General features: G+C 47.8%; 1 protein-coding gene across 1 annotated transcript in view; it reads right to left on the bottom strand.

Annotated features, from left to right (window-relative positions):
- The window catches only part of LMBR1L (limb development membrane protein 1 like), a 62,106-nt gene extending 39,382 nt beyond the window's left edge, over window positions 1–22,724 (bottom strand). Inside the window, exon 1 of the mRNA XM_048490435.1 lies at window positions 22,318–22,724. Within this exon, the coding sequence (XP_048346392.1) occupies window positions 22,318–22,389 (72 nt within the window). The 5' untranslated portion in view covers window positions 22,390–22,724. The remainder of the gene's footprint in view (window positions 1–22,317) is intronic.
- Between the last annotated feature and the right edge of the window lie 778 nt (window positions 22,725–23,502).

Below are 23,502 nucleotides of genomic sequence, written 5' to 3'. Positions count from 1 at the left end.
AACTACGTTGGCACTTATTAACAGTTGCAATATTTGCATCCCGCTGGAAAACTGGAAAGAGATCTTAATACAGAACTTTGGGCAGATAGAGAATATGCTGCAAGGGCCAGACTATGAGAAATGGGAACTGCATTTCTTATTTGAGGCTGAATCGATTATGTAAGCATAATAATAATAGCAAGAACATAAATTGGTTATTAAGATATAAGCAACTGCTTATTAGATACTTATTGCCGTTTTAGAATTAAAGGTTAGAATTTTAAAACTATGTAAAGGTTAGGATTTTAAAACTATATAATGTTCTTTCTGAATGATAATAGTGTAGTGATGTTAAGATCCAGTGTGTTAGAGTTTATGTGTGTATGTGTGCGTGTATACTCTCTCTCTCTCTCTCTCTCTCTAGCGGGGCCCGGCCACGCATTGCTGTGGCTTATTGTGGTGAAATGGGCAAGGAACAGTAGCAGCAAATCAATTGCAGAGGCCAGCAGTACATGCTCATGGAAACGCACAGGCTGATACTGTGCGATGTCATTGATGTGTGTGACCGCATCCTCCCTCACTTCTCTTCCCTTGCATGGCACCCCTCCCCCTACCTCCCCAAAGAGATGTGTGTGTGTGTGTGTGTGTGTGTGTGTGTGTGTGTGTGTGTGTGTGTGTGTGTGTGTGTGTGTGTGTGTGTGTGTGTGTGTGTGTGTGTGTGTGTGTGATGGGTAACTGAATTTTATTTTTTCTCTTTCTATATTTTCTTTTCTGTTTTTGATTGATATTTCAGATTTTTCTAAAGATGCAGAAAGAGAACCAAGAAGCACAGCATACTTGAAGCCTGTGTCTTTGTAATACAACCCTTGGCAGACAGGAATGCCAGCGTGGCTAGGAAGGTACATGACAAACAGGCCGGGATCCTTTACAAAGCACTCTAAATCCTTTAATAAAACATGCACAAACCTGCTGCTAGGTGGCTCAACCATGAGATGCTTAGACTCCTTTCAAAATCCCTGCAGGGACACATTGTTATTGCCCTGTGTTGTCCCACAATGGGAGAGTGATGCAAGAGTGAGCGAGTGTGTAGAAATTCAAAGGTCGAAGCTCCACACTGTCTCTGTGCTGAGACAAGGAACTTCTAGAGGAGAGTGCAGCCATGGTGGATGATAAAAAAGGGAAAAAAGAACAGGCCAGAGTCCGACTGGGTGAGGGGCAAATTTAGTCTCAGGTAGCCATGCACTTCTCTGGTGTCGTGATTAAGAGCAGGTGGATCCTACTCTGGAGAACCTGGTTTGATTCCCCACTCCTCCACCTGAGTGGCAGAGGCTTATGTGGTGAACTAGATGTGTTTCCGCACTGCTGCGTTCCTGTGGGTGACCTTGGGCTAGTCACCGTTCTTTGGAACTCTCTCAGCCCCACCTATCTCACAAGGTGTCTGTTGTGGGCAGAGGAAGGGAAAGGAGCTCGTAAGCCACCTTGAATCTCCTTACAAACTCTTCTTGTTGTTGTATTGTGGATCCCACTCAGATGGAAACTCTATTTGCCTTCACAGAAGTGAATGTGGAGACTTTCTTCTACCATTCATGTGCAATAACGAGTCAATCTTTTATGTAGTTTTTAATTTTGGAAGCCACCCCGAGACCTCCGTATGGGGCAGGGTATAAGTTCCAGAAATAAAATAAATAATTCCATTCGACTCAGAGAAACTCTAAACAGGTTTGCTCAGAAGTAAGTTCCAGCTTGGTCTTGGGACTTCCAGGTCAGTTGGTTCTGAGCCACAGCACAGGCAGATATACTTGAGAAAGGCCATGCTGGATTCGATTGTAAACAGGGATTTTGGGGGTAGCAGTTCCTAAAAAGAGTGTGGTGTGCCGCCTGACTCTGAACACGCATGTGACGAATTCTGATGGAGCTTCCAGTGTGCGCCTCTAAAAACTGGGCACCAAGGGAACTGGAATACTCCAAAATACACAGATCAGATGCACAAAACAAGCTACGTTTCGAACAGCTCCTGCAAAGATACTCCCTGTCCGCCTCCCCCACAGCTTAGAGCAGTGATGGCGAACCTTTTTGAGACTGAGTGCCCAAATTGCAACCCAAAACCCACTTATTTCATTCATTTCATTTTAACCTTTAATGGCATATAAACCCACTTATTTATCGCAAAGTGTCAACACGGCAATTTAACCTGAATACTGAGGCTTTAGTATAGAAAAAACGGTTGGCTCCGAGGCGTGCGTTACTCGGGAGTAAGCTTGGTGGTAGTTGGTGGCTTTGCTTTGAAGCAACCGTGCAACTCTTCCAACGGATGAATCATGACCCTAGGAGGGTTTACTCAGAAGCAGGCCCCATTGCCAACAACTGAGCTTACTCCCAGGTAAAGGATTGCACTTTAGTTCTTTGCATGAAAATCAGTGGGGTTTAACAGCGCTTAACAGGGTTACCTACACTGCTTCCCCAAAACTAGGTCTTAGGTTTAATGCTAATAATTGGACCCAGCGGCCCAGGCCAGCCTAAATGTGTGTGTGGGGGGGGGCACTCTGTGCGTGCCCACAGAGAGGGCTCTGAGTGCCACCTCTGGCACCCGTGCCATAGGTTCGCCACCTCTGGCTTAGAGGGTCTGGACCTCATCAGGAACTTAAAAGAATGCAGGCTATTACATATCATTAGGTTGCTCCCAATAAAAGGTATTATGGAGATGGTGTTCGGATTTCTGCAATAATTTATCCTCTAATCTCTTGGGTCAACTGTTACAACCCGTGCTAAAATTCAAAAAGTGTTGTGTAGTCGACCCACGTGGTCAGCGTAAGAACGAGACGAGACGCGGAGATAACATCTGGTGGAGATCGCCAGCAGCGGGAGCCCGGAGGTCCGTGTTCCTAGCGAGTCTCCCGCGTGCTGGTTCCTGGCACCTTTTATTGTTATTCTTATCGCTGCAGAGGGAGGACCGGGGAGTTCCGAGAGCTGGAGGTCGGGAGATCATCATGTGATGCATGATCTCACCTGGCTACGTATGGGAGAGGAGCTGCATGCCTGAGCCTAATCCTCACCTGGGGCAAGACCATTGTCCCTGCGCTCGTGACTGAGCCAGACAGTTCATGACCCGCGGACTCATAGGGGATGAGGAGGGGTGCGGGTATGACCAGAAGGTCAGAGGGTCCGCTATTCCAACGTTTCTAAGTACTCACGGTGCTGTTGGGTCAGCAGTGCATTACTACACTTCCTCCTTAAGCATTTTGTGAAGGTAATCAAAATGCTAAGGGGTGATTTAAAGGACGCTTTGTCTCCTCCGCCCAATAAAGCTGACCGAGCTGCTTGTGTAACATTAGAACTTATTAAGTGGGTAAGGGAAATTAGGGCTTCTACACACGCTACAGGCAATATTAGACACACATTGAATGAAACAAGATCCCATAATCCAGGCAATAATTAAACCAATGCAGAGCTGCAATAACAGCACTCAACCATCCTCCCGCAGCCAGCTCCAGAGGGCTGACCACCAATGGGGCAAAACATCATATTTCAGATTAGATACAACTTCCTGCAATTCGCGACTTTCTGAACTTCACCCAAATTATCAGAGAGATTGGGGCAGCTACGAGACATGCAATATTTCACAACCTTGCGATGCAACAACAATAAGTAATCAATAGCAGTAACGACATCTAGCGACGCTGACGGTTCCTGCTGCTCGAGGCCAGGGCATCCAGAGGGTGGAGGTGTAGAGTTGATAGATCTCGGTGAAGGGCACAGGCCAGAACAGCCGACATAGTCTTAGTGTTACATGAACAAAGTCCGGGACTCCCACAAGGGGAGTCGCAGGGAAACATACCCGCTTCTTATTAGACCGCCAAGGCCGCCCGCAAAGGGGGGGGTCGAGGGAGGCGGAGCGGCACCGGGTGCTTGGGCCCCGAGGTAGCGCCTGATGCAAAACAATGGTGAGACGGGCAGTAGAGAGTCCCGGCAGATAGGGCGGAATGCAACAACAGCAATGATAACTTCTAAAAATTAAGGCATGCAGTAACCTACTAACAAATCGGGTCATAGTAATTTCAACAATTCCCTTTGGAGGTCGGCTCCAATGGGCATAAAGGGCAAGGCATCAGACATTATGTTGGCAACAATATATACAAGACATGCATGTTTCAGACAATGGCCATCATATAAAATGAAAACAATAAACATAGCTAAACAGTACATGTGCTGGGATGTAGCAGGAAGGCAACCCTGTGGTTGCATAATTGTCCAATGCATGGTTTCTGGCGGTTTGACTCACCAAAGCTACAGAGCCATGGCGTTAGAGTCCGCTCTCTAAGAGCGAGGGAGAGCTACTGATAGTCTTTAGAATTGTGAGAAGTTCAGTGACTCTCAATGGCAAGGTTGTGAGAAGGCGTATTCCAACAATTATTCAAGCGGCTGGAAAACAGCTGAGAGTTCCAAGGGTTAATCTATCAGGAATGTTCCTGGCTGCAATTCCAAGTTTCAGCCAGGGGCGGGCAGAGAGGAGAGAGAATGGGCGGGCCGTAGATGAGGAGCAGCGACACAGCTGCCAACCTTGAGCAGCTGGCTCCAGGGCTGCCATTCCCCTGGGGGGGGGGCAGCGAGGGCTGGCGACCTCAAGAATGGGTGTACTGGTTCCAGAGAGGTCCCTCCCATCTCTGGCCCAGGCTGGGGTGATCGGGCTCTCTCACCAGGGCGGGCACGATCCTCCAGGGAGGCCCCCGGGCCTCCATCTCGGGATGGGCTGGCCTGGCATGGCTTAGCTGGACTCTGTATGAGAAACAAGCCACGCCCCAGGGTTTTGTGGCGGCTGGCTGAGTTGGGGTTCTTATAGATGACAAATGGAAAGCCCGAAACCTGAGTGGGGCAGGCAATTTCGATAGAGAATAGAGAAGAGTACTTCGATATGGTCTGGTTGGATGAGACCTTGATTGGGTCAATAGGGAACTACTCCCTTCTTTCGAAGGAGCCTTTGGCTGGGCTTTTCTTAGGTGCAGTTGCCCATTCCTCAATATTAACGAATACTTCGTAACACGCATAGCGCATAAGTGTTTAATTGCCCTCAAGGCTTAGGAGAAGGGAGAGGTCACTAAACGAATGGCAACTTAAACAATTCACAATTATAGTCATATCGCAATATAGTATTCCATAGGGAAAGATTTAGAGAAAGATGCAAAGCAGTTCCTGGGCTTGAGGTTTGATCACACGAAAGCAATTTGAGAGGGGTTTGCAAGAAAACCTTGTCAGATCCCAGATCTAGAGGTGGGGCAAGGCCAGCCCATGAGAGAGAAGGAGGGTGTGCAGAAGAAGGCGGGGAAGGGTTTGGAAGTCAGCTCTACCTTCCCTCCTGTAAGTGAGACTTTGGCCGGTTTGAGCTGCTTCCACCTTCACAGCGGAGGCTGTGTAAGATAGGTGTGCTGGGAGACCCTCCGCACCGGGATCAGCCAGGGGGGCCAGCAGAAATGTGGGAGCATGAAAATAATTCTACGCCACGCCAATGCAGGAAAGTGTAGGCTCAGATGGACGGCGAAAAGGTTCTCAAGGAGAGGTTTGAAGAAGAGCTTTGAAGGTTTAGACTAAGATGGAGGCGGCTTGAAGCAGGTCCCATCGGTCCTTAGGGAGCACGCATCTAGCCAGGTCCCGCTTAAGGCGGATGCTGTAATGGGCTTAAGCTCTCAAGGCATTGGCACATAATCAGAAGGAGAAAACTTTAATTGAAGTAATAAGAGAGCATAGCTTAGAAGCAATGGAAAAAATCCTTATGAGGGGAAACTTAGGGGTCTCTTGAAGTGCGCGACATACAGAACATACATAGGCATACAGAGCACATATAAAGTAACGAGTGGAGGATTATGTAATTTGATTTGAGATCTTGCTCTCTCTGAGGTACTGACGATTTTGCTGCCACTGGGAGCTTTGGAGCTTAGGGCTTGCACAGGCTCAGAGGCTGGCGAGATCTGGTTTGAACCTACAGCCGAGAGGGCCAAGGGGGCTTCTTCACTTAAGGACTTTGGTTTAAGGCCATTGCGCGAAGCATCTTCCCTTTCCATGCCTCATTGTCCCGTAGATTGGCTATGGGGCATTCTGAGGAGGGTTCAAACGGCAGTCCTCTTCCTCAATAGCATTTCTTCGTTGCAATTCAGTGACTGTGGACTCTGCAGAGATTTTGGAAATGCTGCCATTCTGGGGCACTGCGGAGGTAATGGTGACTTTGGGGCAGAAGGGGTTAGCAGAGCAGGAAGTAGACGAGGGGGGGGGAGCAGCTGGCAAGACCAGCCCAATGGTCTCCGGGATGGGATCACTACACCGGAGCTGGGGCAGCCAAGATCTCATGGGGAGCTCCGGGGAAGGGTTTGAGGCAAGACCTGGTTCCGGCTGGGATGTCTACGCTGGCCTCCCCAGCGGCATTGGGATGCCTCGTCTTAGACTTTCCTCTGGGGGTCTCGCCTGGGAGAGACCCTCCTCGGCCAGGGTTGTAGGCCCTCACTGGCAGCCTGCCACCTCCGAAATGTCCTGGCTGGGCCTAAATTGGCATCACTCGGCCTCGGCTGCCCTACGGCAGCGGAGAGGGCGGCTAGAAGGTTACTGATGGGCGAAAGACCCGGAGCATCCCGGCAAGTTTAAGCATACCGGCCAGCTCGGGTTCCTTCCTAGGCCTGTGGACGCTTTATGCACTCAGCGGAGGCGTTTCTCCTTGGTATGCTGGTGGAGTCTCCAGCCTTGGGCCTCGTCAACCTGCCTCTTTGAGGGCCCCCCTGAGCCTGTTCACAAACCTCAGCATAGGGCTCGGGGCTTCTACTGGCGCTAGAAAACTTTGGGTTGGCCGTCCGGTATTGGGGACTTTCAAAAAAACGCCTCTTGTATGGACTAGAGGTTAATTGTAAGTGGGTGGCTACCGCAGGGCGAATTTTGTGCATTGGGCTGGCGAAAAGCTTCGGTGAGCCATAAAGCCGCTGGTGTAGGCCACAGAGGCGGCTGTCCTGCTAAAGCATTGCTGGCGGAACCGCCTCCCAGATCACAAATTGTGTAGGCCAGGAGCACGCGAAGGTGGTTCTTCCAGTCGTCCGAACCATTAAGTGATTCCTCGACAAGTTCTAGCATGCCTCTCTAATGAGGGGCTAGTGATTCTACGCTCGCATCGGGAGCGCCCAGTGAGATGTTATAGCTTAAAGGGCGGTACTGGCTAACCTCATTTAACAATGCCATCCCTCGGTATTCGTGAAATGGACGGGCACAATGCTAGAATATCGGCATCGCCTTCCGCCAGGGTTTTCTTTGCAGATCGCGGGCTACACGCCTATGAAAGTTTGAAACCCGCCGCCATTACGCGGCTGGACGGAGGTGCAGTGGCTTCGAAAATGAAGGCGAGCAGAGGGGCGCTGAGCCGGAGAATTTTGGAAATGGGCTGGAGGAGCAAGGCGGTGAAGGAGGACAGGCGCCCACCGGATAGAGAAAATTCCGGGTTGAAATTGAAGGTGAAAGATCGAAGGAGGGCTGCCTACAGCAAGGGAGCCGAAGTGGTCTGCAGGCTGATGGCTTACATAACATTGTCTCCACGCCAGTAGCAGTGCGACATCGGCGCTGAAAATTCCAGCTAAGAGTGCTCTCGATGTTTTCCCAGTAGTCCCAAGATTCAATGTCCCCCTCTGGGTACCATGGACACTGAGCTTCAATCTCTCAACCAATTTTATGCAGCTCCCCTTCTTCACGGGACCCTGCCGCATTTCGCTAACGCCAGTTCGGGTCAACGCAGTTTTGTCATAAGCCCTGCTTTTGCAAGCTCCTTATACTCACCGGTAATTCCGCCGGACGAGCAAGTCCTTAGGGATCAGCACTTGGATGCGCCATCCAGAGGACAGCGATACCAAACGGTGGTCCCTGGATGCTACCATCCAGCTGACTTCGGTATCGCCCTTCCAGCGCACGGTGAGCAGGGTGGAGGTCTGAGGATTCCGGTTTCGCACCAGCTAGGCCCACCAATGGTCGCTGTAAGAATCCAGACGGTACGCTGAGATAACATCTGGTGGACCGCCAGCAGCGGGAGCCCGAGGTCCGTGGTTCCTAGCGAAGCCCCGCGGCTGGTTCCTGGCACCTTTTATTGTTATTCTATCGGGCGTAGGAGGAGGACCGGGGAGTTCCGGGAGAGCGGGAGGCGGGAGGTCGGGAGATCATCATGTGATGCATGATCTCACCTGGCTACGTGCGGAGAGGAGCGTAAGCGTCTGAGCCTAATCCTCACCTGGGGGCAAGACCATTGTCCCTGCTACCGGGTGACTGAGCCAGACAGTTCAAGACCCGTGACTCATGGGGATGAGGAGTGGGGCAGGCACCAGAAGGTCGTGAGGGTCCGCATGCCCAACGTTCTACCACGGTGCTGCTGGGTCAGCAGTGCATTACTACAGTGTTGCAATCAACCTCCACGCAGGCAAAACAAGATTGGAGCAGAGTCCACTGATTCCGTGCAGGCCTGCCAGCTTCCACAAACTGGTTCTGACCTTTGGAGCAACTCTTCACAGCCTGGGAGCTCCGTAACTCAGACTGCAGGTCCCCAAGTGAAGCAACTCCACAACGTTTGGTGTCAGGAAATAATAACTTCTGGAACTTAAGGGCCAAACTACTGATTATGTTTTGTCGAAGGCTTTCACGGCCGGATTCAACTGGTTCTGGTGGGTTTTCCGGGCTGTGTGGCCATAATCTGGTGGACCCACCAGACCACGGCCACACAGCCCGGAAAACCCACCAGAACCAGTACTCATTATGTTTCCTATTCCAGTCCACCCATGTTTGCAAGTGCCCCAAGGGCAGGGGTGTCAAACTCGCGGCCCTCCAGATGTTCATGAACTACAATTCCCATCAGTCCTTTCCAACATGAGCATTGGCTATACTGGCAAGGGCTGATGGGAATTGTAGTTCATGAACATCTGGAGGGCCGTGAGTTTGACACCTGTGCCCAAGGGGAATTCTATTCCCAGGTGTAGAGGGCCCTATGCAGATCAAGACTGTGAAACTCAGACCCCGTCCACACATGCAGAATAATGCACTTTCAATTCATTTTCACAATTGTTTGCAAGCAGATTTTGCTATTTCACACAGTAAAATCCAGCTGCAAAGTGCATTGAAAGTGCATTATTCTGCATGTGCCGTTATTCCCCACATGTGCATTATTCCCCACATGCCATTTTCCTGACCAGAAATTACCCCAGGGTGCAATCTGAGACACTGAGGGAAAACTCTGTGTAACATCTTGGTACATGCGGAGCTCTCAGCAGGGCAAACAGCAGCCTCCTGGGACCCTTTCAGGTTGGGAAAACAATGCAAGGAGGCGGAGGCCTGGTGTCCTCACTTGCTACAGTCCTGATCTGAAATGGCTCCTATGCTAAACCATGTCGAAATCCCCATGCTGCCATGGAAGTTTACTGGGAGACCGTGGGGTAGTCACACACTTGGCCTAGCTCAGTGATGGCGAACCTATGACACGGGTGCCAGAGGTGGCACTCAGAGCCCTCTCTGTGGGCACACAGAGTCCCCCTCCCCCCCACATCTAGGCTGGCCTGGGCCACTGGGCTCGATTATTAGCATTAAACCTATGACCTAATTTTGGGGAAGCAATGTAGGTAACCCTGTTAAGTGCTGTTAAACCCTACTGATTTTCACGGGAAGAACAAAAGCGTGATCCTTTACCTGGGAGTAAGCGCGGTTGCTGGCAATGGGGCGTGCTTCTGAGTAAACCCTCGTAGGGTCGTGATTCACCCGTTGGAAGAGTTGCACAGTTGCTTCAAAGCAAAGCCACTGACTACCACCAAGCTTACTCCCGAGTAACACACGTCTCAGAGCCAACCGTTTTTTTCTAAACTAAAACCTCAGTATTCAGGTTAAATTGCTGTGTTGGCACTTTGCGATAAATAAGTGGGTTTTGGGTTGCAATTTGGGCACTCGGTCTCGAAAAGGTCCGCCATCACTGGCCTAGCTTATGTCACAGGATTGCTGTGAGCATAAAATGGAGGTAAAGAGAATAGTGCAAGCCAGTTTGGGTTCCATTAGATAGAAAGGCAGGATATAAGTAAAAAAAAGTGAATATGAACCTGGAAATACAAGCATACATGACTGTGTGTCGATGTAGAAGAAATGGACTCGACTTCTGTTTACTCATGTTTGCATGTTTACTCAAACATTAGTGAGCACCACAGCTCCATACAGAGTCCCCTGGAAAATCTCTTTGGATCTCTCACACCTGCTGTATTGGACTTGCCCCACCTTGAAGGGTTGGTGTGAAACAGTCCTGCTTATAAAGGCCTGGGTGACACTGGAGCAGCAGCGGCGTAGGAGGTTAAGAGATCGCGTATCTAATCTGGAGGAACCAGGTTTGATTCCCAGCTCTGCCGCCTGAGCTGTGGAGGCTTATCTGGGGAATTCAGATTAGCCTGTACACTCCCACACACGCCAGCTGGGTGACCTTGGGCTAGTCACAGCTTCTCGGAGCTCTCTCAGCCCCACCTACCTCACAGGGTTTTGTTGTGAGGGGGGAAGGGCAAGGAGATTGTCAGCCCCTTTGAGTCTCCTGCAGGAGAGAAAGGGGGGATATAAATCCAAACTCCTCCTCCTCCTCCTCTTCTTCAAGTAATGCAGCAGGCCCCAGTTTACATAGAAGCAATGTGATTGGTGGTTGGGAGGCACAGTTGCCTATGGCCAATGTTAGGGGGGGGGGGAAATAATGCTGACAAGATACACAGAGCAGATCCTGTCAGAAGAGAAGGAGACAGCAGAACAGTCTTGTCTGTGCTGAAGTGAACAGCTTGGAGTTCTGCTCAGTACAGATCAGATCTGAACAGATCAGTTTGAGAACAGCTTGTGTTCAGTTTGAGAGCCCTTGTTTCGGTTTTATAGCCCTTGACTATAAATGGAGATCAAGTAGAGCGGGTGGCTAGTTTTAAATTTCTGGGCGTTATGATTAAAGAGGACTTGACCTGGGGCGTACAGACTGCCGCGGTGGTTAAGAAGGCCCAGCAAAGACTGTACTATCTGAGACTTTTAAGGAAACAACAACTGAATGGAAAACTCCTGGTGTCCTTTTACAGCTGTGCTATAGAGAGTGTCTTAACCTGCTGCATCTTTGTATGGTTCTCCAGTTGCACAGTGGCAAATAGGAAGTGATCACTACTGCACAGAGGATTATCGGCTGCCCTCTCCCCTCCTTGGAAGAACTCTATAATTCCCGAAGCCTAAAGAAAGCCCAAAATATTCTGAGAGACCCGTCTCATCCAGCACACTCTCTTTTTGAACTGTTACCATCCGGCAGACGATACAGGTCTATAAAAACTAGGACAAAGAGGCTTAGAGACAGCTTCTACTCTAGAGCTGTGGCTATGCTGAACTCCGCGGCTTCGTGTTGATGTGTTTGGGGCTGTGTAGGGATGGGTGGAGGAAGGGGAAAGTGAGGATGGGGTATGAGTCTGAAATTGTGTGCATCGAGGAATGCTGCTGTAAATTTCGTTGTGCGTGCACGATGACAATAAAGTGCTTATGAGAGCAGAGTCTGAAGAGTGGAGTCTCTCAGTTCTGACTCTTGTGAAGAGGGATTCTGATCCAGCTCAGATAGCTGGCAGAATTCTGGTAACCCTCTTCAAGCGGAGGAAGCTTGAGCGAGGCCAAGGAAGGCCCTGGCTTTTGGTGCAGAGCGAAGCGCCGGCCAGAGGCTTGTCAGTGGACACTGACCGGACCTAGGAGTCTGTCCAGCCCCTGTACCATACCAGTCTGGAGAGGGCCCCAAACCTCTAGGCAGAGAGGGTTTGATGTGTGTGAGTGAGGGAGGCTGTGTAATGCCTGAAACTCACGGGGCCAGGACTGAGGGTGTGTGAAACAGGGGGTAGTGGAAGAATAAGGTCAAGGGTGTGTCTGTGGAGAAAAGTAAATCATATTAAAGCCAATTCGTTTATTGAAAGACACCTGCATGTGTCTGTGTGCGTGTTAAGTCTGAAGAACCACCGAACATCGAAAGCTTATTTGAAGGTTATTTCTGAGCAAGTTAAAGGAGATTCTTTTACTTCAAAAATAAACTTTTATTTATTTTGTTCAAATTCCCTCATGCCAATACATGTCTGTGTGTGATTGATAACGTGGGTGACTGACTAGAAACCCCAGCCATCGTGAGTTCCCTCCAAAATTATTAATTAAGGGACCCTGTAGGAACTTCCCCTCAAGCAAGAGTGACTGAGGGGTGGGAATCCTTGAAAATACTGGTGGCTAGAAGCAGTGTGGGGTTTTCTAGATCTCCTTAAGTAAATGGTGGCAGCGAAAGTAAAATAAAGGAGGGTTCCTGAAAACAACAACCAGGAATCCCTTTTCTCTGGCCAATCTGCTATATTTGGTAGCCAGTGGCGTGGTGTACTCGCCACACCTGCCTTCTCGGATTACTCTTTTATCTCCAAGTCACATTTCCAGATTTCAGTCCACATTTAGCACAACTTTTTCACTTTTCCCCTGCTGCGGCAGCCAAAAAGGCACCCCAAAATCGGGGCACACCACAAAATAGGGGCACAGGAGGCAAGGAAGCTGTGTTCTGCAAGCAGAAATCTTTCCACTCATGGAAACTCCTCCCTGGATTCAAGTCATTGTCTTCTGTATTCTCTTCCTGTTTCCACTGCCGGACAGGATGCAAATTTGCATTCCCTTTACAAAAAAACCCCAAACAAGCCAAGATGTTCCAAAAGGCTGAATTCTACACCAGTATAAAACTAACAAATAAAGCTACAGAACACTTCCCTCTGTGATACACCTCTGAAGATGCCAGCCACAGATGCAGGCGAAACTTTAGGAACAAGATCGACCAGACCCCGGCCACACAGCCCGGAAAACCCACCACAACCAGGAAAAACAAGCTTATCGGGAGCCTTCTGCTTTTCCTAAGAGCTGGGGGTTTGGATGTCGCACTCAGCTACCATCCTTCAGCCGCTGTGTCCAACTCCGTTCTAACTCCATGTGCAGTATCCACATCGAAGCAACGGCTGCCAAAGCATTTGCTGCTTCAGCTCATCTCTGAGCCAAGAACTGGGCTATATTAAAAGCCCCACCCCCCCTTTCAGTGCTGTAAAACTGGATGTGCCAGGACATTGGCTCCAAAGCCCCTGAGAGCAGCAGGCGCCTCAGACCTGCAGCACAGATGGGACCGGAGGACAATTTTAATAATCTTCTCATCATAATCTCACTGGCGCACTATCTAGAGCAGATGATAAACGGCTTTTGTCTGAAGGATGCGCCGTGCAGGCTTTCGAAAAGAACACAGAAAGGTGAACCACAGAGCACACACTGAAAGTCAATGGACAGCTGACATTGGTCCTAGACGGCAAGAGGGGAAAAAAACATTCCTGCGGAGGAGGGCTGGGTTCACAGTGGTGCTGCATGTTCCAGGAATGTCTGGCTACCTCTTTGCATTTGATGATGCAATCTAGCAAACACACTGAGCTTGTTACACGTCCCGTTTAATAGCAGCAGCAACCAGTTGAGAGAAAGCGACAAGACGACTCCATGAGGAAACAGCCGCAAGAAAGCAGCATTGTTACAGATGTTAAGTAGTTCAACAAGAACCTAATTTACGACAGATTCTATCAGGTTATCTAAGTCTACCCTGTAACAAACTGTGTTAACCCTACTTTTCCAAGCTGTTCTTACTTTATTTTATTTTTATATTACAGTATATACACCCCACACATCCCAACAACAGCCAGGCTCAAGGAAGCTTACAAACATAAAACATTACATACAAAAATAATGTAACTGCAATAAAACTAATAATACTAAAACCTACATTTATATCAACAGCTGGTAAGAAGTACAATGACAAAATTCAACCTATCGTCTACATCTCTGTCTCAAGATAATCCCGGTCTCAAGATAATCCAAGATAATGACCTACTTGGAATGGACTGATTATTCTTTTGATCTTATTTTAAACTAGCCTCACTTTTCAATGCCTTCCCCCCCCCCCCCCACACACACACTTCTATCATTTTGTTGTGCCGATAAATCGGGGATCTCCAACCTCAGCAGTGGCGTAGTGGTTAAGAGCAGGTGTACTCTAATCGGGAAGAACCGTGTTTGATTCCCCGCTCTGCCGCTTGAACCGCGGAGGCTTATCTAGGGAATTCAGATTAGCTTGTACACTCCCACACATGCCAGCTGGGTGTCCTTGGGTTAGTCACAGTTCTTCTGAGCTCTCTCAGCCCCACCTACCTCACAGGGTGTTTGATGTGAGTGGAGAAGGGCAAGGAGATTGTAAGCCCCTTTGAGTCTCCTGCAGGAGAGAAGGGGGGGATATAAATTTTTTTAAAAAATGGCTGCCATTGGAGGAAGGATCCAGTTTTTGCTTCCAGTTTTTCCAAAAGGAGGGGATTGCTGACCAACACAGCCACACAGGGAGAAATTGCCAAACATAAGAAAATCTATGGCCCAACTGAGGGTTATGGTACACCTGCTCAGCGCTTTGCTAGTCACCCAGGACTCAGTTCCCTTTAAGAACCTTTATAACTTTCCTTCAAGGCTCAAGAACTGAAGAAGAACCAAGGAGCAAACGGCAGACACCCATGGAGAGAAGCCATGGCTCAGTGTGGCGTAGTGGTTAAGAGCAGGTGGACTCTAATATGGAGAACCAAGTTTGATTCCCCACTCCTCCACGTGAGCGGCAGACTCTTATCTGGTGAACTGGATTAGTTTCTCTGCTCCTACACACATCCCGCTGGGCCCAGTTCTCTCAAAACGTTCTCAGCCCCGCCTACCTCACAAGGTCCCTGTTGGGGGTGGAGAGAAAAGAAAAAGGAGTTTGTAAGTCGAAATGGGTAGTTTGTTTTATGTGTGAAAAAATAAAAATAATTAATTTTTTTAAAAAAAACAGGAGCATACATCCATCACAATTACCCAATGAAAACTCGCAAACAAATCCTTCCTCAAAATCTCGGAATCGAGAAAATCACGACTTGGGATGTGAACACAAAACAAAACAAAAATGGTCTGACGAGGGCTGAATATGTTGTAGAAAGCACAGAACTTTGAGAGCCAGTCAAAGATAAAAAGTGGGGTCAGAATCCATCTGTTCGAGCTCCTGAAGAGGAGAATCCTCAATTGGGAAATTTCAGGGAAGAGGAAGAGGAAGAGGAGGAAGAAGAGGAAGAGGAAGAAGAAGAAGAGGAGGAGGAGTTTGGATTTATATCCCCCCTTTCTCTCCTGTAGGAGACTCAAAGGGGCTTACAATCTCCTTGCCCTTCCCCCCTCACAACAAACACCCTGTGAGGTGGGTGGGGCTGAGAGAGCTCCGAGAAGCTGTGACTAGCCCAAGGTCACCCAGCTGGCGTATGTGGGAGTGCACAGGCTAATCTGAATTCCCCAGATAAGCCTCCACAGCTCAGGCGGCAGAGCTGGGAATCAAACCCGGTTCCTCCAGATTAGATACATGAGCTCTTAACCTCCTACGCCACTGCTGCTCCTCTTAAGTTATGGTATTTATTGTTATGCTATTTATTGATTGTTTTATCTTGTTGGGTTTTATTATCACATGAATTATTATTCAATTATGGTTTTATCTTTGTTCACCGCCCTGAGTCCTTCGGGGGAGGGTTTGACTTGCCCCCGTCATGATTTTTTAACGGCACCACCAGCTTATGACGTTCTGTGCTGGAGACAATCATATAACCGCAGCATGACGAAGCAGAACAAACGAACGCCTTCACCTTGTGAGTGAGCGCCAAGCGACATAGGCCAAAACAGCACTGGCATATCTGAAGAAGCCTTGCAGGCAAACTGCTAAAATGCAACACAGATGTTTGCTGGTTGCTCAACAGTCTGGGAGGGAAGAAGGGATGGGGTCAATTTGGGAGATCAGCGCCAGAGAGAAAGAAAAATACTGGAAGAATCCTTGGGCTAAAGGCGCTTTCATTCAAGAAATTAGAAGAGAAAGGAGGAGGAAGGGAGACACACTGCTGGAAATCTGTTTAATTAACAACCCCGAGAAAGTATTAATTAATTTATATTTATTTATTTATAATTCGATTTATAAACTGCCCTCCCCCCCGAAGGACTCAGGGCGGTGAACAAAGATAAAACCATAATTGAATAATAATTCATATGATAATAAAACCCAACAAGATAAAACAATCAATAAATACCATAACTTAAGAACAATGTTGTATCAGATGGTGACAGAACCCACCCCCACACGCCCCCACACACCCCGTGCCCACGAGAGGCCAAGATGAAATGGGGCTATACACTCAACCCGGCTTGCCAAGCGCCTGGCGGAACAGGTCCGTTTTGCAGACCTGCAGAAACTTTGCAAGTCCCGCAGGGTCCTGGTCTCTCAATTGGCCATGCTGGCAAGGGCTGATGGGAATTGTAGTCCATGAACATCTGGAGAGCCACAGGTTGCAGGCCCCTGCTTCTAGGGAGTTTGTTCCACCAGAGAGGAGCCAGGGCCGTAAAAGCCCTGGCCCGCCTAGAGGCTAACCGGATGACTTTCGGGCCAGGGACCTTTAGTAGGTACTCCTCCGAGGAGTGGAGGGACCTAGTGGGACAGTAATTTAAGATAAATGGCAGGAAAGAAGAAGAATGGTAGTATTTTCATCAGCCCCGAAGTATACAGAATAGAAATTCAGATACAGACATGTCAAAATGCAGAACATACTGTCAGTATTTTTGGAGCTACTGGCTTCAATCCTACCTAGTTTTTCACGGGGCAAATTTTGCCACTCCTCCATCATGCAGGAAAGCTCAGATTTCCCAAAAACTATTATTGGGGAGCCTTTATTAGTTGATGGGCTTTACAAGACACTGACTAGTCCACACCAGAAACTGACTAGTCCACCCTGCAGCAGAGTAGAACCATAGTCACATTTGTGATCCTACTGCAGATACAAACCTCTGCAGGGCTCATATGAAATTCCACACGATGGCATGCCAGCAACAGCTCAGCGCAGAGGGAGTTACAGACCACCAGAGCAAAAAAAGGAGGATGCTTGCCTTCGTGTTTGAATGACTGCTTCTGTGTGAAAGTACAGGAAGAGGCAGCAGGCAGATTGAAGGACAAATGTTCCAGGACTGATAGCTCCAATACAGAGCCCCGGCACCCCTGTTTAGCCTATAAGCTGCCCTGACCTGGATGGCCCAGGGTAGCCCAATCTCATCAGATCTCAGAAGCCAAGCAGGGCCAGCCATGGTTAGTATTTGGGTAGGAGACCACCAAGGAGTTCCTGGGTCGCCATATAGAGGAAGGCAACCACCGCTGTAAGTCCTGCCTTGAAAACCCTACAGGGTGGCCATAAAACAGTTGTACAGCACTTTATACACAAGCACAGCCTATATGATCTACTGTAGCTCCCTGAAACACTGAAGCTAATAAAAACCCTTCCTTCCCCCACTGGTTAATCTCTGACGAACAGAATGTCTTCTCCTGCACTGTCATTATAAGCTCAACATTAGCCCCTCCTGGGCGGGAAGGAACCTTTGAAACCCACCTCTCCTGCCAACGGGGCAGTCTAGCCTAGCCGCTCCCCTGCCATACCTTTCTGCACCCTCCCTGCTAAGAAGATAACCGCGGTCCTTACCAAACTCCAAATCTCAGCTATGCTGGAGTCCGCAGATGGGCCTCTGGACTCACCTTTAGCACACTAAGCCACGCTGGGAAGGATAAACCGCCTGGCTCTCTCCCCAGAGAAGCGTGCCAGGAATCCATCACCTTACCAACCCTCTCATATCATGCACAAGCTGCGGGGGGGGGGGGGGCAGCTTCCAGGCAGAGACATGTCTACATATAAAGATGTCGCTGTATCCCCATCTGAGAAGGCAAGGCAAGCATTTTGAAACGGCGCCAGTTGGTATCGGATGTCAAAATATAGCTCATCGCGAGCATTCAGGAAGACTCAGGCGTCGTAATCCTTGAAACCCAGCAGAATCCTTATTTAAACTGTGGTTCAGGGCAGGATAACCTCCACCAGGGAAGTCAAATGCAGGCTATTCCCCAACAAATGAAGGCAGCAGCCTAACATTAGAGGACAAGAAAGCCCAGCCATTTTTACGAGCATGTACAGTTCAGGCGTGCTCCCGTTCAACTTGAAGGACATTTCGAGAGGCATAAGAACAAACCTATTGCAGAGCATTGTCCTCCCTGATTGTAACCATTATTATACTTTGAAAAACCCTGACCTGCCTTTAACAGCCGTGAAGTTTAACGAGGCCAGTTGGTCTAATTATCTAGAATCTGGCTAGCTGTTATATTTAGATTTAGATTACATTGCCGTGTCGTTCTAACTTATGTTTATATATATTACTCCAATGGGAGAATGTAAACAATTTTTCCAAAACATTTGGTTACTGTTTGTAAAATTACTTTGGTTACTTTTAAAGTAAATTGCTACTCCAGTGGGAGAACTAAAAAAATTTTGAAGTCATTATTGTAGCCTGTTGGTACAAGTTTTCTTCATTTTCACCGTTCAACTTGAATGCATGATTTTCAGGTGCTAATTCCCGCCTTTGGGTTTCCAATGCTGAGACAAGTTTAACACCCTTGGCAAAGTCCCCACCGGGTTTCCCAGAATTAAGAGGCCCAGATGTGAATTTTGGCCGTGTCAAAGAGAAACACAGCACGGCTTAAAAACAAAACAGCTCAATAATCACCCGGAATGTCTCTTACAAATGGGCAAAATGCTTGTGCTGCTTGACATATCGATTTGTTACGGCATAACTGTTCACAGCACAAAAATGGAATACATCAGAATGGGAGCTGGTATTTATGCACATGGTACGAAAGAATGAAACACATTAGGGGTGCTCGAGAGCATGTCACAGTAATAACACCGATGTCCAACCCTTATTTCTGCGAGCTCAGAGAAGTGCACATCATTTTCCCCAAGAGTTTCCTATCCAGTACCTAGTCCGGACCCAAACAGAGACCAAAATATGCTCAGATACCTCCAAGGACATTCCAGAAAGCACACCAAAGAAGAATTAAGTCTGGAATTGGATGTTTTCTTTGCAGGGGAAGGGGGAAGAAAGACAGAGATAGTGTAAGACAAAAGATTCCTGAGCCATTACAAATTCAGTTGCTGTAAATGCAGCTCTCTAAATGTTTAATCAATAAAGCCAGTGATGAACAGGGAAGCATCTGCTATTGAAAGTCAAGACAGAAAGTAAGAGGACATAGGGTTGATCACCCTACCTTTAGCTGAGGCTCTTTCTGATTTAATATTTAACCACTTTAAACAGTTTTTTTTACATAAAATGATCATCCCCAATGGAGGGAAGAGTGAGGAGGAGGAGGAGGAAGAGTTTGGATTTGTACCCTGTTTTTCTCAGCCATAAAGAGTCTCAAAGCTGCTTACAAACTTCTTCCCTTCCTCACCCCACAACAAACACCTTGTGAGGTAGGTGGGGCAGAGAGAGAGAGTCCTGAGAGAACGGTGACTAGCCCAAGGTCACCCATTAGGCCTCATGTGCAGGAGAAGTGGGGAATCAAACCCGGTTCTCCAGATTAGAGTCCATCGCTCTTAATCACTGCACCATGTTGGCTCTCTGTGTGATTGTGTATGCTTTTGAGAAGGGCATGGTTTTTGCTACTGCCCTTCAAACATTAACAGTAAGAGGAGGAATTCATCTTAGTTGAAATGTATACTTGCCCTGGTGTTTAAAAATGCACAAGGTAACACAGAAAGCCGTCCAAAACCTGCCCTTGAAATGTTGCCTTGTCACAACCCAGATATTCTCCCCAGCACCTTTAAATTGAGATATGTTACAACCATGGTTTCTCCTGCTTGCCACCTCTCCTTTTCTTCCCCTTCTCCCCGCCTGCTGTAGGTAACAGGACACCAAAAAGAAGGGAAAGGGGGCCAAATAAAATGACTGGAGAATTATGGGGTAGAGAAACTTGGAATGGCTCACTTTCCAGAGTGTGAATGCAAAGTCACAGAACAGACCTCCAAGAGCAAACAATCTTGTCTTTAAAGGTACAGAGGATGAACAATCAATTCAACACAGGGGACAGCGGAGAAAACATTTGACATTATCTACTCAAATGGAAAGCACACAGATTGCATCATGGAGCTGAAGGCCACTTGGCCAGACGAGGTAGTTGTAAAACAAACAAACCCTGGAATAGACCATCTTTGATACACAGCTTGTACTAACCCTTGATTCCATCACTGACAGAGACAAGTATAAGTAGAAGAGAACTAAGGAATCATACAGCTGGAAGAGGCCACAAAGGCTATCAAGTTCAACCCACTGCCATGAAGGAACACCCAATCAAAGCATTCTTGACAGCCATCCAGCCTCTGTTTAAAAACCTCTAAGGAAGGAGACTCCACCACCCTCCATGGCAGTGTATTCCATTGTCAGTCAGTAAATTTGGGACTTCCTGTTTTATAAAGTCAGCCTAGAATACATGCTGACACTATATTAAAAATGTTTTCTTGGTCAGAAAAACTCACGATAGTTAGCTTTTTTTCCCGCTTTCAGCTGTGCGGACGTATAGTCATACACTCTGCTGACACAACTCTGCCACTCCCAACACAACATTTAAGCAACAACATTGTAGATAAACAGTTAGCTTTTAAGATCTTCAGGACAGGATCCTGCTGGGACTCTCAGTTTATTACTGTGCCAGAGAAACAGGATAATATCATCAGGTGTGAATGCATGGGGGTGGGGGTGAGGAACACTAAGTACCAGCTCTAAACTGGCTGGTACTAAATCTTAGGAAAGTCACCCCACACTATTTCTAGGTCACCCCCTATCCACCACAGACCCGGCCAAACATGTGCTGGTGCTAAAACTGAATTCACAAGTGTGTTGGGGCACTGTTGGATCGGGCCCACAGGTATGTGGGGGCACTGTTGGATCGGGCTCACAGAGAAGGGCTTATGTTTCTTTTCCCACCACTTCCCCGATGTGAAACAGCCTCCGGTGGGGGTGCTATGCACCCCCTAGAAACACACATAGCCCGCCAGTTATTCGTCCGTTTCCCTACCAGCAAGCATGTTTGATACCTGTAAACGCCTTCAGTCGACACTTAGCCTAACAAAAGTCAATATGGAAATTTTAAGATAAACGAAACAATAACAGGGAACCGAAATAGAAGCTATTGCTGTAAGTGAATTCCGTTCTCACCACCGGCTCAGTCAGATACTGTCGATACTGCATACAAACTTGGAATGAGACTAAATGTAACCCCACAGCTTTTATAATTGAGGCACACTATTTTAAATGGGCTGTAGTTTTTCACATAGCATTATAATTATTGTAGAATTTGAAACAGTGAGTTGATCTGCAGATTTAATGGCAACTGAACCCTTCATTGGGGTCAGTCAAATGCCTATTGTATTAGGAAGCTTAAGTTCACCTGTCAGTGCAAACAATTCATGTGTTATTCTCCTATAAAGAATTTTTGAAGCTCCACATCCAGAATATGTAATTGCAGAAACGTTGGAAGGGATCGAAAAGCGATTGAACCACAAGCGGCAGGGATGGCTAGGAACTTTGGTGTTCTATTTAACTGGGATTTTGTTACTTTTCCACCCAGCATATGGTTTGCTGGTGATTATTTTGGGGGATAATGCGTATGTCTTCTGTAACCATTTGCATTGCAACAACCAGTCTTTATAGGTAAGCATAAACAATATACATATATTGAAGTTCATACTGATTATAGTTTGCTTACACAGTTTCATGTCATGATATCTGCTATTTCTTGTACCGTACACTCTTGTTGTATCTAATGGAACCCCCACAGCTCCAAAAGTCTTTGGCCATCGTTCATCCCAAACAAGCTCCTGCTTCCTCACAAAGTCCTTGGAAAACAGAGATGGAATGGCAAAAGAGACGGCAAGCCAGGGGACAACCGAATGAATGTCTTGATGTTAACCCAAAAGCACCACTTGTCAGAGCCAAGAAAAAATTGGGGTAACTTAGTGAGGACTGGATATAGGCACTGTGGATATTTGCAACATAAACAGGGAAGGATCAGAAACCCCAAATGTCAATGTAGACACCCTAAACAAACAGCAAATTGCACCGTAAAGAGTGTCCGTTTGTGACGGCATATGTCGGCAATGTTGGCAACAGCACAGCGGATATTTGGGAAAGCTTGAACTTGACTTCCGGTTTAAAAATCATGCATTAGCACTACACTTTTAACACCGTGTTCATATTTTCAGTGACAGGTTTTAAATGGCTCGGTGGAGAACCATCTACTCGAATTGCTCTGCAACAGGAAATACTGCCCTACCATCCATGAATAAAAAACCGAGTCCGTGCAACTCTCCCTTTACCCAACGCCCCGCCACACGCCCACCCGGTACTCACGATGCATTCCCGGACCCTCTCGTGGAAGAGTTGCTCCCGCACCGACAGCACGTCGTAGTCCCCCGCGTCCATTCTCTGGTCAGCATGGCTGGAGGTTAAAAGGGGGGGCGGCAGGAGCGGCGCCTGGGGAAGCAGGGACCGAAGACCCCAGAGCCCCGCCGGGGAAGCCACGTTGGACGGAGCGGGACGTTCTAATCGCACCCTTTCAAGCGCCTCAACATTCCAGCCACGTCACAATGCCGAGGAAGCGCCGCGTTCCATCCTTAAAGAGACGCCCGAACGCCCGCCAACGACGACTTCCCTCCGCTACGCTTCGCCAGCCGCGAGAGACCGACAAAAGGGAACAGCGTCCGCTTTCGAAGCCCTTCCTCAAAAAGCGTCCATTGGCTAGCTCAGACTTAATGACTCACTTCTCATTGGCTGGCTCTTGGAGGTCAGCGCTCCTCCTGATAGGCTGAGCTCAGCGTTCTTTCTTTCGTGAGCCGCCTCCTCCCAATAGTGACTTGAGACCTCATTTTGTTACACAAAAAGTGCATATTCCTCCGCCATGTCGGGCCTTGTTGTAGAATGCTCCGCCTGGGCCACAGTGCCCACCTAGCAATACAGTAGCCCTCATTGGCATAATAATAACAGAATAAAGGGAAAATATGAATATAACAATAACTAACTTTTTAGATTACTTGTGTGGAAAGAGCCCATGGGGCCTAGGTTAGAGGCTCAACCTGGCTGTGTACCAGCATCAGCTAGGACAGGGCAGGCGTCTGCAACCTGCAGCTCTCCAGAGGTTCATGGACTACAAATCCCATCAGCCCCAGCCAATTGGCCATGCTGGCAGGGGCTGATGGGATTTGTAGTCCATGAATATCTGGAGAGCTGCAGGGTGACAGGGATCGCTTGTGGTTTGTTGGTTTTGCTATTATATTTTTAATTGGCTTCTCTGCCTGAAAGCGGAAAGCAATTTGAAAACATAACTTCACCTAAATTAAAAAGATTAGGGTTTTATACATATTTTAATCCATAAACAGTACAAACTTTCACAGTAAACCCAAGATATATAAACATTTACAAAATGCAGAAATAAATCAGACAGCTAAAAACCACTAGTAAAACCCACAATAAGACTATCACAACAATAGAAAATGTCCACTGATATTTTTGACACCCCAGTGTGGTATAGTACTGGAC

This window comes from Sphaerodactylus townsendi, linkage group LG03, assembly GCF_021028975.2.
Source record: "Sphaerodactylus townsendi isolate TG3544 linkage group LG03, MPM_Stown_v2.3, whole genome shotgun sequence".
Lineage (NCBI taxonomy): Eukaryota > Metazoa > Chordata > Lepidosauria > Squamata > Sphaerodactylidae > Sphaerodactylus > Sphaerodactylus townsendi.
This window is presented reverse-complemented; position numbering and strand designations above follow the sequence as displayed.